General features: G+C 33.0%; 1 protein-coding gene across 1 annotated transcript in view; it reads left to right on the top strand.

Moving 5' to 3' along the window:
* LOC134259430 (uncharacterized) overlaps positions 1–16,229 on the top strand; it is a gene marked incomplete at its 3' end in the record, with an annotated part of 113,949 nt that extends 97,720 nt beyond the window's left edge. Inside the window, exon 4 of the mRNA XM_062742014.1 lies at positions 16,056–16,229. Within this exon, the coding sequence (XP_062597998.1) occupies positions 16,056–16,229 (174 nt within the window). The remainder of the gene's footprint in view (positions 1–16,055) is intronic.
* Between the last annotated feature and the right edge of the window lie 371 nt (positions 16,230–16,600).

Below are 16,600 nucleotides of genomic sequence, written 5' to 3'. Positions count from 1 at the left end.
AGCAGTCATTGATTTTTTATTTAAAATTAAATTTCCTCAAATATCTTTTCATGTAAAATTATTCAATACTTTATCTTTATGGTATAGGAAGTATTTTCCAATAGTATTTATCTGCACTAAAAATAAATGTATGGAATGTTAAAAAAATGAAAACATATCTACTTCCTTTTCTGAATGACCGAAGAGTTTTTCATTAAAAACAAAAGTTGATTTAAATATCATGAAATAAACCGTGGTATTGATACTTCTATGTTTCGTTTCCTATCAAGTAATAATTTACCTTAATTGGTGGTATATCTATGCATATTTTTGGTGTAATCGTGATATTAATCGCATATAATGCTGACAGGAAACATCCACTTTTGTCAATGACATCACGTGGTAATATATGTGGAATGCAATAAGAAGCAAAACTGGAATATTTTTTTAATATATAGACAAGGACTAATTATGTTCAATGCTCTCTATTCAAGAGATAAAAAAATTAAGTTATATTTATTTGTTAACAATGAAAAAGCTTTGTGAATTCTTTAAGTAAAGAAAAATTGGATGTAGTTGTAAAATTTATATTTGATCCCAATGGCTAAATGGTTAGCGCGTCGGATTGTCACGCGGGCGACCCGGGTTCGATCCCCCGGGTGTCACAAAAAATTATTACTTTTTCTGCTCAATTTTTTCAATATTTCTTTAATTATCGACGATTTACAACAATATATTATAAAGTTTAGAAGATATTTTGCGTAGTTAGGGTTCACAAAGGGCCAAAATGCTGAATCTTTGACGCTTCTTATCTCGAAAAGGGGGTATATTTTGATTTGCAAAATTGAACATAAGTATATCGTGTTATAAATTAAATGAAGGAAAACTTAATGTCATTAACTTTCAACGAATATCTCAGTCAAAACCACATCTCATTTTATCGAGAAGTTCAAAGGAAGACTTACTCGTTGATTGCAATGAGATATCATCTACTTATTATTATTATCATCATTTTTACGAGTTGATGGACATCAACTCAGGTTATGTTCTTACAAATGTTGACCTAATTTTCAGCCAAAGAACACACCTCGTTAATTCAGTTCCTTCTACGATAAATTGTATCATATCTTGAGAAACTCAACTTTAATAAAAGCGAACATATCTATTGAAGACATGTCAATGTTTCTTTTTTTAAAGGAAATTTATTTTAAGTATACACAATAACATTTTCATTGAAATGCCTTTTTGTGTCGGTCCGACAAACGGTGCATTTCAAACCCCCGAAGAATGAAAGTGTATTTCGTCACTTTTCATATTCCTATATCTGTATATATGCCTTGTCGATTTTTTTATGCATAAAATATTGGTTAATGTTTCTGTGCCAAGTACGTTGGAGTTTATGCAAATGCCATATTTGGCCTAACATAGTGGTCGAACTACTTTTTCATATTCATACGCACCATGCTACTTTGTTTTGAAAACAAAAACACGCAAAATCGGCAGCACATGAGTGACTTCAAAGAAATTGACGGGACTATGGAGGCTAACCAGGGAATTTTTAGACAGTGCGTAAAGTTAAATACATGTACATTTAAGTATAGTTGCACGTGTTGCTCTGAAATATAAGCTTAGCCAGAAGTTTATCGATAGGACTTCGTATGGTACTGACCGAGTAAACATTAGCGCTACCTTGTTTTCGCGGCTTTAGGGGCCTAATTTTAAATATTTTTTTCTTTTTGTTTTGTCCGCATGTGTTAGGGGCGTAGCTTCCATTGTGGTAATGAGGCAACTGCCTCACTAGAAATATTATTTCAAGTCTTTGAAAACACACAAAACAGCAGTCGTGCGACAGGACATGCCATAAAATTTTCGACTAGATTTCCACTTTCTTGACAGAATTGGTCATGTTTTAGTGAAAATCGAATGAATATTTTTCTGCATGCAATGATACTAAACGAAATTATCCAAGATAATATTTCTACTTGTTGTATTACACGAAAAATACGACGAGAACGAAGCATCTGTTGGAACGACGATTTTCATTTTATCCAGGAGCGGATCAAAATCCACCACATGCACCTGTTCAAAATAAATCTGGAATAAGTCATTTTAATTGATTTATGTTTGCTCATATCGCTTCAGAAAAATAAAGACATTTTTTTTAATGTAACATAACAGGGTGAAAGTGTCTTATTTATTAATTTACATTATAAAATTAAAAAAAAAATATTCATAATTGGGAATATGTGAAAAAAATACACATTCTGGATGACATGCGTGTACAAAGACATCCTGTATCATAATACTGTGGAATTAACAATTTGAGATGTAAAACAAAAGAAAGATCAGATCGGGATTTTGATAATCTTAAAGATGATTATGTTGATGATGTCAAGGGCTCAAAAAAGAAAAAGACAAAATTTTCTGGAAAATATCAGGTTCAAAGAAAAATTGTCAAAGCAGGTCTCAGCTATTACTTGCATTGCAGTAGATATGCATCAAGCATCAAACAATTTTCAGAAGATAGTAGAGGTAGCTAATGTTGCTAATGCACTTGTAAGCATTTTGTATAAAGAAGAGGTTCAAATTCCTACAGAGGATTGGAATTCAAGTGTTTCTAATTTATTGCTTTGGAAAGATGATGATTTACATTTAAGGTGTCAAAATAAATAAAATACCCTTCAAATCTTCCATTTTAATTGTTATTTATATGTTGTTTTAATTAGAATTTAAAATTTATGATTTTTCTAGAAATATAAACAACAATGGCCAGAGCATAAAGGTACCTGGATGGATTTCTTTACGAAACCTTTTTCAATGCTTCTGGAGGTTTGTTGGTTAATTTCTCATTCCGGAGAAATTTAACTCCTTCAATACCATGTTGGGGGTTCCCTAATGCCATTTGACATCCCCAGGACAGCAAAGAGGTACTTTTAAAATGTCATAATAAATAAAATACCCTTCAGATCTTCAATTTTACTTGTTATTTATATAATGTTTTAATGATAATGTAAAATATTTTATTTTTCTAGAAGTATAAACCACAAATGGCAGAGCATAAAGGATGGCTGGGAGAATTTGATAAATCTACTGTTGTAGGAGAACAATTTCAAGCATTAATATATATATTAGAAATTTGTGCTGTCAGTCTTTTGTATGTTGGAAGACAAGCTTCCCCTTGAAAACTGGAACAAATGTGAAATGAAGAATGTGTATCTTCATATTGAGAACCTTTCCTTGTAAAATTTCCTCTGGGAAATAGTTTATTTCATATTAATTTATTGTGTTCATTATCTGGTCTAATTTTTTATTTGTAATTGTCTTAAAATTGGATGGCGAAACACATTTTTGCTCACCTGAGTCAAAAGCTTTAGTGAGCTTTTTGATCCGATTTCTTTGTTGTCTGTTGTGTTACAATTTAATTTTTGTTTAAATGATGCCCCTTTTCCCCTGGGAGGTTGAGACCATTTATATAGTTAATCTTTAACTGATATCTTCTTTGTTTCAAGCCCAGATACTCAGGTGAGTAATGTGGCAGATGGACCTCTTATTATATATATGTATATTGATTCACAAGTATGTACTTTTTTGTGACATCAGTTAGAAGCAATGTCATTTTTTAAACCACAGTTTGATAGCAGAAATTTTATTTTCAAGAAAATGTTTGATGCATGTGTTTATACATATCATATCAATTTCATGTTTGTGAATTTCAAAACCGAATTTAGCTACAATTTACATTGGAAAAAAATGCAGTTGTGTCTATTGTGTGTCATGATTTAAAAATCTAAAAGCTGTTATTGTGATATGCAACAAATATTTCACCGTGACCATGTGTTTTTGCAACAGTTGTGAAAAGTATATGATCAAGAATATAATTATTATTTTTCTCCTGTGTTTAAAAACTGTGTTAGTACTTTGACTACTGAAGCATTTATTTGTAAATCAGGGTTCTGTGTAAAACTTCTGATTTTACACACATTTTGCATTCTTAATGCTTGTGACACTTGTGAGAAAATTATGAACAAAATTGTGACGGCGACTTTCTCTTTCTAAAAATTTCATTTTCTTGTATTTTACTGTATATTGTGCTTTTACACATTCAAACTGGAAGACTGCAATGTTAAAAAAATCTTATATGATAAGTATAATAATAGTAATTGTCAAATTGATTATGAAAAGTATTTTTAAAGGGATATTACTTTTGCTGTATCCACATTAAGGACATTCAGATACTGTTGTACCATTAAAGTTATGAAAGAGCGTTTCATTTCATTTGTTAAAATAGGACACTAATACTCAATAAATGTATTATTATAATGTAAAATGAAATGCTTTCCTTATTATTTCACATGACATTATTTGTTTATGGGATTTAATAATACAGTGCAATATCTCATGAAATTGACACCAGAAATCAAATGAAGTCTAAATTTCTGCTATTTAATGGCAATTTCATTTCTTTATCAGTAAAGCAGTGTTCAATTTATAAGCTTGAACAACCATCAACTCGTATCAGTACTTTCAGTACTTTGATTTGGTTATTGCTCTCTTACATGTTGATACGAAAGCTGAATAGGACAAATCTAAATTAAACAGGCCCAGTCCAAAGACCATTTCTACCTACGTAGCTATTAATAGCTACCTAGGTATTTAAAGCTACCCAAAGTAGCTATTTTTACCAACTTTCTACTTTACTTGCATTTTGTGGCCAAATGCAGGAACGGCGCAACATGGTGAGCACAAAATTTCTTAATACAGTCACACTAATAGAGATTGTTCCATCTGACGTATCCGTATCCGTATACGTATCCGTATCCGTATCGAGATATGAAAGGCATCTCGATCCCGATGTCTAAACAATTTTATACAATTCCATCTCTGTTCATGGTTACTTAAATAAGCCAAAGTCTTGCATTGAAAAATAACAAATGGTAATTTTTTTTCTATAAAAATACTAAACTGCTGTAAACCTCTATCATTTCGAAGAAAAATATTGATTAAAAAAATAAGAAAATGAAACCAAGTTTAAAATTAATTTCATTTTGTTTCCAAATATTTGTTGAAATATCCCCTTTCTCCTTTTCCTCTCTCATAATATCAGGATATTTTATTGATTCATTCTGTATTTTTCACTTTACCATTACACGTAACTGATAACATAATAGATACCCCCCCCCCCCCCACACACACACACACTGAAATACAAAATACCTTATCATCAATGCGATCAATAAAACTGTAGCCGTTTTAGAGAGAATTTCAAATTGATTTCATAATTCGCTTCAGGACCGTTACAAGTTCTGAGTATATGCTTTGAATATCCAGTTCAACTCCCTCCTTTTCACCTCCCATCACATTGGCGTCGGAAGGAAATTGAAAGTAGGGAGTGGGGCTAATTGAAAGAGAGAAAAATTCAATCCTGCAAAAGCAGAAAAAAGGAAAAATTTTTGTTCATTGTCCAAAATCCTTAAATACTATTGTGTGTGAGTGTATGGGGGGGGGGGGGGGAACTTTTTCCATTACAGTGTTCTTTTAAAAAACTCCCACTTACCCTACTTTAACCATTGGCGTCGGCAGCAAATTGTAATTTGTAATTTGTAATTGGGGGGGGGGCTATTTAAGAAATATTTTTGTTATTCCTAAAAAAAAAAAAGAATGACAGGCAAAAAAGGAAATGTCCGTCTAAACACGAAAATCCTATTTCGGGGGGGGGGGGGGGGGGGTAAAGGGTGTTAGTTTCACTAGCAATTTTTTTCCAAAAACAATTTCCACATTTATTAACCTTAAAAAAAAAAATATTTGTGGAAATTGGGCGGGGGGGGGGGGAGGGGGCTTAACCTAAGCAGCGATGTTCAATGTCTATATTAAGTCTATCTATGGATAAAAAAAAGTGGAGGGGGAGAGGCGGCTACGCCCCCTAGCCCCCCGGTTCCGACGCCTAAGTTAACTGCAATACAACATGCCTGTTGAGAGTGGGGAAGGGGCTTATCTTACGCCTCAATATATATTATGTCCATCTTTGCAAATAAAGTGGGGGTGGGGGGGGCAATAAGCCCCCCCCCCCCCCTACACACACAATAGCATTTAAGGGTGAGTTTTTCAGAGCTTGCTTTGTTTACTAAAAACTCCATCATGTAACTTTCATGAAAAGAAGTTAATATGCAAAAAGAATAGTTTAAGAGAGGAAGGTACATCATAGCCTAACATTTATTTTCCTCCCCTTTATCGACAAGTGTTTAATCAATCAAGTCTAAAATATACAGCGTTTAAACGCAACACTTTCAGTTCTTGTACATAGCCATTTCTCAAGCTCCTTGAAACTCTGGATACGCATAGGCGTCGGAACCGGGAGGGGGATGGGTGGGGGCGGCTTAGCCCTCCCCCTCTTTCTTGCAAAGATAGACTTCATCATTTTCACTTCATTACGAGGGGTTATCAAAAAGTTCGTGGACTAGCGCCATAAAATTAAAACCGCTCAAAGTACATCAATGAATTTTGAAATATCTAGTAAGCATCATCTTTTTTATCCAAAGAATAAACCACAAATCATGAATTTTATTTTTTAATAAATTAGTAATGTTTTTGTAAGCAATGGTATGTCCAAGCGGTGCAACCTCGAAAACGACTTTTTTTCGACCTATATGTAACTGAGAAAAACTCATTTTAATATGACTATTTGTCATCCAAAAATCCCGTTAATTCAGGTATGTGTCGGGACATTATTGTTCTATAAAATATGAAATTTTCACTTCATACTCGATTTCTATGAAATTTTATCGTAAATTTTACACGGAATGTCTAAACAAATGACGCCTTGAAAATGACGTCAAAAGGGGGGAGGGGTTTCCTTTTCCAACATTATATAAAGTTTTGCCCCTGAAAAAAATAGTATAGACCTAAAATATGTTGAAACTGGATACAGAGAAATAATATGCATCCAGATTACTCGTCTTTTAATGTGAAAATAGATTCAGAGAGTAAAGGAATACACAGTTAATGTCGATTTGCAGTCAAGGTGTGGAAAATCAATCCCGTAAAAATGACGCTGATCATGTGTTGTAGATATGGAACTCCCAAAAGCAAAATATGCCGGCACAGTATCAAGCGCCGATCTCTCCCATTGTATAAATCCATCTGAAATATTATATTCATTGAAGGCCACTGTTAATGACATTGTAAAGTCATACAAACAAAGCGGGTTTAAGTCCTTACTCAGCTCAAGGAAATCTCATCAAAAAAGTGTATGAGGTAGAAGAAGATGACATTGAAAAAACAATGACGTTATCGGACGTCAGGAAAATAAACGACGACAGCGCCGGGTGATCATATAATGTCGTTTTCATTTTATGATAATTCGGCAAATAATGAACGTATCAGGCTGAAATTTTCAACATTTCTCTATTTTGTGTTGTTTTATGTTCCATATAAATTTTGAAAGCACGGACTATATAGTACTTATTTTATTTAATAGCCTCAGTCCACAAACGTTTTGATAACCCCTCGTATATATAGGCAATTAAAATTGGGGTTTATCTTATTTTGTTGGTTTAGCACCCCCTTTCAATTAGCTCCCCTTCCTATTTCCTTCCGACTCCCATGATACGGTTATCGACCTACAATTTAGGGAGTGTATTCAAACTGCCCCCGCATTACCAGATATCCAAAAATTTTCTGGAGAACTATGACCATCAAATACGTGATAATGAATGGCATAGAAGATGATAAAAAAGGAAATGAGGATGGACATTTTCAGTGAATCCCCCATATACATTTGTTTTGCACTTTGATTAAATCTTTCCCAGTTAATGTACAACAACATGTTTTTACAATTTACAAGTTTGAGATAAAGAGGTTTAACTGTATATATAATTAACAGTTAACGACATATCCCCAATAATATATAACTGTATATATAATTATATATTATTGGGGATATGTCGTGTTCTTGTAAATGTTATTTCAAGAATGAAGAATGAATACCCTAAAATTTAGAGTGAGAGAGAGAGAGAGAGAGAGAGAGAGAGAGAGATCTAGAAATATTTTCTACACATTTGAGTAAAAAAAAATCATACCTGTTATTTTAATTTTATTTTTAAACTTTTATACCCCTTCCACCAAAAAGACATGATGCATAAGACGTGTACAGCAACTTATATGCTTTTAATAAAAAAAAATCACACTACATATTATTTCTTAGTGAATAAGGTTAAAAACCAAACTTGAAACGATGGAAATGTAACCAGATGGTTTAGACATCGGGATCGAGATGCCTCTCATACTTCGATACGGATACGGATACGTATACGGATACGGATACGTCAGATAGAACAATCTCTATTAATAATGGATATCAATTTTGCATAAAATATAATGCAAATGTGCCGATTCAGGAAAAGGAGCGGGTTTTGACATTAAGGTTTTTTAGAGTGGTAGAAAATATTTTTCTAGATATTTCAAAAATTATTGAGATTTTGTTATCCATCAACGAATCTACTGAGATCGCCAAAATACGACATGGCTTCCAGCAAAAAAAGGAAGTAGTCAAAATTTGTTCATTTCCACAGATTTTTGCAATGAACGTCATGGAGAACGTTGAGCCGTATTTCATTTTCGATTGTCTGTGTTTTTTTTTCTTTTTTGTCTTTTTGATTACTTTTAGTTTTAATGGAAGTAACATTAAATGCTTCATCCCTGTAAATATTGACATTAAATCAAAAGATTTACTTTAACCAAGACATCTAATCCAATTTCTCATCGATTGGGGTTATATAAAACAGAAAGTCGTCCTTAAATGGCTTTTTCCATTAAAATTAATATATATTTTCATTATGAAATATTGAATAAAGAGATCATCATATTTGGAATGGATATCTTCTTTGAAATATAAGGAGATATGACCAGAATTCAAGCTCAAAAGTCTATTAAAACAACAAATAGTAGCAGAGCAACACGGACCTCTAAAATATCAGAGTTGGGTTTGATTTAGTATGATTTTAAAATGGATCACGCTAGCCTAGTAGTAGAACGTTCGCTTCGTAATCGGGAGGCCTGGGTTCGATTCTCGTTCGCAGCGCCGCGTCACACCTAAGACGTTAACAAAGGTAGTGACTGTTCCTTCGCCAAGCTCTTAGCACTAGAAGTGAAAGTCACGGGTCTTTCGGATATGACCTTAAAAACGTAAATCCCTTGTCACGGTAGGCGTTGGCACGCTAAAGAACCCTCACTGTTCAATGGTTCTGAGTGCTGAGTATAGGTCAAATTTGAAGCCCTTCACCGGCATACGGTGACGTCTCCACACCAGTGAAAAATTCTCAAGAGGGACGTTAAACAATATAAAATTAATCAATCAATCAAAATGGATATTAAAAATATAATACAAAACCAAGCATTTAAAACATGTAACTTACTTATAATATCCGTGTCGGCTAGCTCTTGGGGATTTCTATTCTTATTCCTAAATAATTTTAAAAAACTCACTTCCTGATCTCTTTTAATTTTTCATCTGTTTACTAGCTGAAAGTAATATATACTCAACAAAAAAAATTAAGGGTTATGTAAAATATACTGTAGTTAAGTAAAGGATATTTCAATTCTGAAATTAATTATAGATTGATGTGATGAATCAAAATTTTGTGTAGATTTTATTGATGGAAGGTGACATTGTAAAGACAGAAAAATGAGCAATTTAGAAAATGCTCTGTGGCTAAACGTGATCACTTTGTTGGAGGTTCCATTATGGTGTGGGGAGGCATTTCGATTCAGGGTTCCATGGAGTTGTACATCATTACAAATGGAGCACTGACCGGTATCAGATACAGAGATGAGATGCTTCAGCCGTTGCGAGAACATTTACAGGTGTAATAGGGACAGAATTTGTTTTAATGGATGATAACTCCAGGCCAAACAGAGTAAACATAGTGAACCAGTACCTTGAGACAGAGACTATCTATAGAATGTGGTGGCCCTCAAAGTCACCAGACCTCAATCCTATTGAACAACTCTTGGATGTTCTTCAGAGGCAAATTCAGCAGCGGTATACTTCTCCATACAATACCAATGGACTTGAAGTTGCTCTGTTAGAGGAATGGGATCGTATACCACAAAAAACCATCTGTTCACTCATTCGAAGTTTACCAAGACGATGCAGGGCTGTTATTCAAGCAAGGGGAGGTCATACCAAGTTTTGAGAGTTGTTGGATAATTGTCACTTTTGAATTAAGCAAATCATGCATTTACCGTATATGGAAATTCACTCTGAATAGGAGGGTATCCATAATTGGTAATCTTGTTCTTCTGTCCAAGTCAACAGTTACCATCAGTTTTTTATCAGATGTGTAGTAACTTTACAAAGGAAATTATGTAATTTATTTTGAATAAATATACTTTTTGGATGTAGAAATTATAAATGAAGGTTTTGATGACCCTTAACTTTTTTTGTTGAGTATATGTTTTTGTAACCTTTTTGCTGAACCGAAACTTTAAATTTATGCAGATCTTGTGCACAACTTTCTTGCACACTGAGGCAATATCACTGATAGTAATATTCCCATTTAAATTGTTTACGTCTTTCAGCACATTTGTAGAAAAAAAAATCCCTTCAATATGTACTGTAGTTCTTTTAATGAATAAAAATACAACCCGTAATAGTTGTTTCTTTGTATATCATTATCACCAAAATAACAAAAATCATTAATAACAAGGTCGGGCTCCTGATGATGGCGGGCCTTAAGAGCAAAAAATAATATTTCTCTTTAAAAACCACCGAAACACTCTATGCCTCCATAATAACAATTTATTGAAAAAATCATAAGTGGTCTAGAGTGTCGAGCCCTGCTAAATTTACGACAGGCTTGGTTGATTGATGTCTTTTTTCAAAAAAAAAGAACTTCCTCGTCTTATCAAGGCATTCAATGACAACGGAAACACTTCTATTGATTGTGTTGGTTTTTATATTTAATGAAGCACCATAAAAATCAAATTCCAAAAATAGAATAATTAAGGCCTTTACCTGCATGTATTTTAAATTCACCTTGTTATCCACTATTATGTAATCGAAACCTAAATCTAACGTAGCCGAGGACCTTAACAGAGTTTCAGCGACCTTCAATTGTAAACTAAGCAAACAAAATTGATATAAATCTAATGTATTATTATAAAAACAGTGACTATTTTGAAATTTAGTTTTCATTTATATTGAATATTTCATATCATTTCATGATTTCTTATTAAACACCTGTGCATTTAAAAATTCAAAATTCCATATGGTTTGACTGTTGACTTTACCAATAGAGTGCTCGGTATACAGGACTGCATCGTATTACCTTTGCAGTAAATAATTGTTTAATAGAAAAACTTTCATTTATTAACATCTTCTTTAAAAGTAAGCAATTGGTTTTCTGGATAGGTTGCTGGTGTTTTAAATAATGCAATTATTGAGTCTTTCTGACCTGTTGACGTCATGGGTCGCAATTACATGTATACATGAATACGCTATTTTTTTAGTTTATGTTTATTCACCAATATATTTCCATTATTTTTTTTTATAACAAAAGAAATGAACATGCCGCTGTAAAACAGCTGCCTTTTTTTATTCATATATCATTTTATTTCTCTAGCTATCAACATCAAACCTATATATGTCTTATTCTAAGGGTTTCATTGAATAAAACTATTTTCATTTTATTACATTCAGTTACTGTGTTTGAAAGGCAGAAGGAAATAGCAAAAATGTACTTCTAGATGTATCATATTATTGAAAAAAAGAATTGTTAAAAATCTTATTGTAGGTTAGAGTTTGTGGACATTGAGTGATTGCTTCTAGTTTGATTTTGCATCATTTTGCATGAATATTTCACCCTTCACAGGTTATTTTAATCAGTTATGTAGAGTAAAACTCGTTTAGGATATTGCGAATTCATGGATATAGCGAGGTTATCCTGGATCCCAACTACACAAATTTATTGAATTCCTTGTACGGATATACATGTAACGAATTACGTATAAGTTCGTTATATAGAGTTTTATTGTATTCCTAGCAAAGCATCTAAAGATACCTTTAACAAATTTTAAATTTATAAACATCATTTAACTTTTGCTTTTAAAGTCTATATAATTTGAATGTGTTCTTCATCAAATGATAATCTCACACTCTCTTTTTAATTAGAAATAATTTATGTTTATATTTAAAGAATATAAACATATCCCACAGTTCAGAGCTGACCGAGCTTAGTTTTATCTATCTCTTCCGGAAGCGAAGTTGTATATAACTTTTCAGTGCTAGACAAGGTGCATTAACGAATCTATCCACAGGTCTTTTGAATGACAACTTCCGGCAGTTGCACAGTCTCAATATTGCTAGCATTGAAGATATAAATAGGAGCGGCCTTGTATGTTTAGCAAAGAATCAACGTCATCTAGAATTCATAGACCTTAGGTGGGCAGGGGGATCCTGTAAGTGCTGAAACATGATGGCTATTTCGAACTAAAATTTCAGTTTAAGGTTAATCGATACTCTGATAAGAGAGATAACTCTTAATGACATAAATGTAACTATATTATTCCTTTATAAACTTGTGAAGTTGAAGTGTCTTTTTCATCCTACTTTTCCCTGCAAGCTAAGTAAGAAGACGGTACGCTTTCAGCTTTATTGTGCCCTTAAAATTTAATGTTCTTAAAAAGTTATGAAATTGGCTTTTACAATAGTTGAATAGATGAATATGTTAAATCGTTAAAAATATGGCATGAAGAAGAGCCTTTCTTGAAATATGACGTCATTAATTTGGTGCATATCTAAGTTTAATGCAGAGAAGCTTCAAAATGACTAGGTTTTCTGCTAATTTTCCTTTAGAAAATAGTGTCTGCCACCGTCGCCCGCTTTAATTTTTGCTTTCCGGGCGACGGTGGCAGAGTATGTTTTCTGAAAGAAAATTCCACTGAAAATTGAGATCTTCTGCAACTTTTTAAGAAAATACGGGAAAATGCACAAGTTATGACGTCACACTTGGCATTTAGGAGGTCAAATGAGAAAAACCATTGCGTATTCTTACTGCAAAGAATTCCTATTATTCAGAAAGAATTAATTTTAATTTCTAATATCACTTTCATATTTTAGAAATAATATAGGGCTTTATTTGTATTGAAACTGTACCTTCTTCTTATAGTTAAGTATTTTACTCATAAAACACATTTATTTTGGAAGAACATTAAGGTATAGGTAACATTTCATGAGGAATACTGTAGAATTATTTCAATTCGTGTTGGTCAATGTTCATGGGCAATCAAAATTTCATTGGTATATGAAGACGTTATTTCATGGCTACTTGTAACTCGTATAAATAGAAAACCCAATAAAAAAGTTTGATGACAAAATTATTGTTTTTAGGGAGTTAAAAATCTGAGGATAAGGATGACCTAAGAAATCCACAAGCACTAGTGATTTAACTTTTTCTTTCTCCACACATTTGGTAAAACTCTAGTTTAGTTTACATGCTAATTGAAGAACTTTAATGATGCATTTTAGTTGTGACTTTTTTTTTCATGTTATCAGGCCTACAAGATGAAGTAGCAATTCTAAACCACTGCCCTAGGATTAACGAAATGATTTTGAATGGTCAGGCTTTGATGACATCTAAACCTTTTCTTCCAATTATATCAGATCAGTTGTAAAATTTTAACAATAAATATTTTCTGCATGTGAGCAAACATGCAGATAATATATATTTTCATAGACATTTCGGTGCTAACAACAATTCTTCAACGGATTTCCTGGGTTTTTTTTTTATATCATGACAAGGAGCACACAGCTGGTTTGACCCGTGGCTGGGTATGCTCATTGGCACTTGGTCCCTCCTCCAATGTTTTTGGGGATCCTTATTTGCTCTGCTCAAATTTTGTATTGTTTATAGGACTTTTTGAGCTTGAATATTGTACGCTATCTTCATATGTTTCGAAGTCATTTGCCAGAGGCTGTTACCCTCCCCCTCCCACCCCCAAAATACTACTATGTGTGTCACAATTAACGTCCAAACATTGTTTCATATATTTTAACTTACACTTGTTTCGCTATGTAAATAACTTACTTAAGTGCCATAACTGTGTTCCATAATATTTTATCTGTTCAGTAGAATCAAAGCTGAACACGACTCGTAAATAGGCATACGCCATTTTCGATAACATTATCTACGATGCGTCAATACCAGGGTATACTCGTCGCAATCGTTACACCTGACTGCTTTATTGTCAGGGGTATCGGCGTGAAATGGCGACCCGTGTTCGTGCTGGTTATCTTGCATTACCTTTGTTTATATTTTATTGCAGTTACGTTTATCTGTGATGTTTATATATTGCACTGTCTTAGACAACTATAATTGTAAACTTATTTGGTATCTTATTTTCCTACATTAGACGAAGTATTACGTTTTTTTTCTCGCTACCGAGTTCTGTATAGCATACGTCCGTCTTCACCGGTGTCGACTGATTACACTTAACAGGGACCAAATTTTGCTCTATTTATATGGGTCTGCTGAGTAGCGAGATTCGGGAACAAAAATGGCGGACAGATTACTTTTATGAATCGTGTTCAGCTTTAACTTGGCGGGTTTAAATCCCGTGCTGTTATGTGGTCAGCTTGGGTGTAGCAATTGAGTAGAGCAGACGCACTTCACTTGCTCGTGTATTAACAGTGTATTCTTCATATTAGTATTTTGACCAGACTTTACATCTCTTCTGAGGTAAGTTTGTTTTGTTAATTTAAAGGTTTTTATCCTATACAGTTTCCTGAAATGGCCAAGGACCTTAGTTCTAAACTTTGTTGTAAATTACATGAATGAGTAATGTGTGTATTGCTATCAATTCAAGTACTAGTAGTATGCTAAAAGTATACTAGTATATTATAGTATGTAGTAGCTACAATGTATGGTGTAAAGCACGTGTTTACTGTACACAAATATTTTGTATAAATATTTTGTGGAGTTACTTTAGTATGTTCAGTAAAATGCAGTATGCAGTAAAATGCAAAGTATACAGTAGATGTTATGATATGCATGAGCACGAATCAAGTCAGTACATTTTATGTACATTTATTATAATATGCGAATTTACAATGATTTTGTAGATCCCAAATTGGTCCAGTAAGCAATTCCACTCAACCAACATACCAAACCAGGACTTTTAATAATGTATTTTGCCTTGATTAAATGTGATAAATTTAAAGAACTGTTATAGTATTCCTTTTTGTATGGCGACAATGTGTATTTCCTGAATGCTTTCAAAAATGGATCTCTCATATGTTTCTGTATTTTGTGAGTCCGCATGCATTTATATTGTCTTGGGATTGTGATACGATTCATCTTCATCATTTTTTTTAGCTCTATTGATTTGCTCTATTAATAAGTAATTCTATTAAAAGTTTCATTGACATTTCAGATTACAATGAATGGAGTCGGTGTAAAGCTTTGTTCTTCTTTAAAGCCAAAGAGAGAGCAGCCAAGGAAGTGTTGCAGATTGACGATGAAGGAGAGTCAAGTGATGATGTATTTACCGAATTTGCTAACATAGCATAATTTCATATGAATTCAACCGTGTAAGTCAGGGTCATCATTGCTGTTACAATCGCTCTGTCTATATAAAATCATGTAAAATGTATATCAAAGCATAAAATGAACTCAATCGGCTCTGAAAATAATTACTGTTACACGTGTACTTTGAACGGAAGATTTTGAGGGCACTATGCTTCAATTTGGCTGCAGTAGGCTTAAATACAGTATACTGGTGTCGCTGACTTAAACCTTTTTTTTTTCATTGGAAAATACTAAGTTGTGTGTATGCAACTTTGTTTAGTGTATGATTATCAGCTGAAAATAAAAGATGAATTGATAGTAATCTATTCAGGAATGAGAAAGATATTGTTGAATCCTTTAAAAGAAATGTTTCAAAATGAATTTCAATCTGTTTGTAAGAAAATTTGCATAGGACACATTTTACTGTATGTTCATAGAGAGATCCCAGAATGTTACTTCTTTGAGTGAATGTAGATTGTGAACAAGTACATAAACTTTCTGAAACTCTTTTTCCAGGATTATGAAGAAATTCACTTCCCGCACCGTTCCACCAATTTTGCTACAAACCTTCAATCTCTCTGTCTTGAGTATTGTGACAGTAACACTGAAACCGATATGGAGGACATTGTAACGGTCTGTAGGGGATCCATCACTGTGACAGATTATTACAGCTGTGAGGTGCGACCAAAAGTACTGACACTTAAAAAAAATTGAAATAAAAGATATGTCTGGTGCTAAAAATGACTGAGTGATGTGGAAATTCAAACTCATAAAAATGAAATTAATGACTGTATGGCATATATTGTTTTATATAAATAAATGTACATATTAAAACTATTCTCTGCGTTGATTATTTGAATATGACAATGAGCAATATACTAGATTTCATAAAAACAGAGCACAATTATTTATGTGAATGAGAATATGTTTTTCTAAAATACTGGTCCTGGATTTGAAACGGAAAAACGTATAATGAAAGTAATGATATGTTTGATGAATCAGTCGAGGTTGTTGGTGTTGCACTATGTATACTATTCTTAGAGTTAATTTTAAGGTTTTTT

This window comes from Saccostrea cucullata, unplaced genomic scaffold, assembly GCF_032062105.1.
Source record: "Saccostrea cucullata isolate Sc308-1 unplaced genomic scaffold, CSIRO_AGI_Scuc_v1 ctg6022, whole genome shotgun sequence".
NCBI lineage: Eukaryota > Metazoa > Mollusca > Bivalvia > Ostreida > Ostreidae > Saccostrea > Saccostrea cuccullata.
The sequence above is the reverse complement of the archived record's forward strand: the minus strand, read 5'-3'. Positions and strand labels throughout refer to the sequence as shown.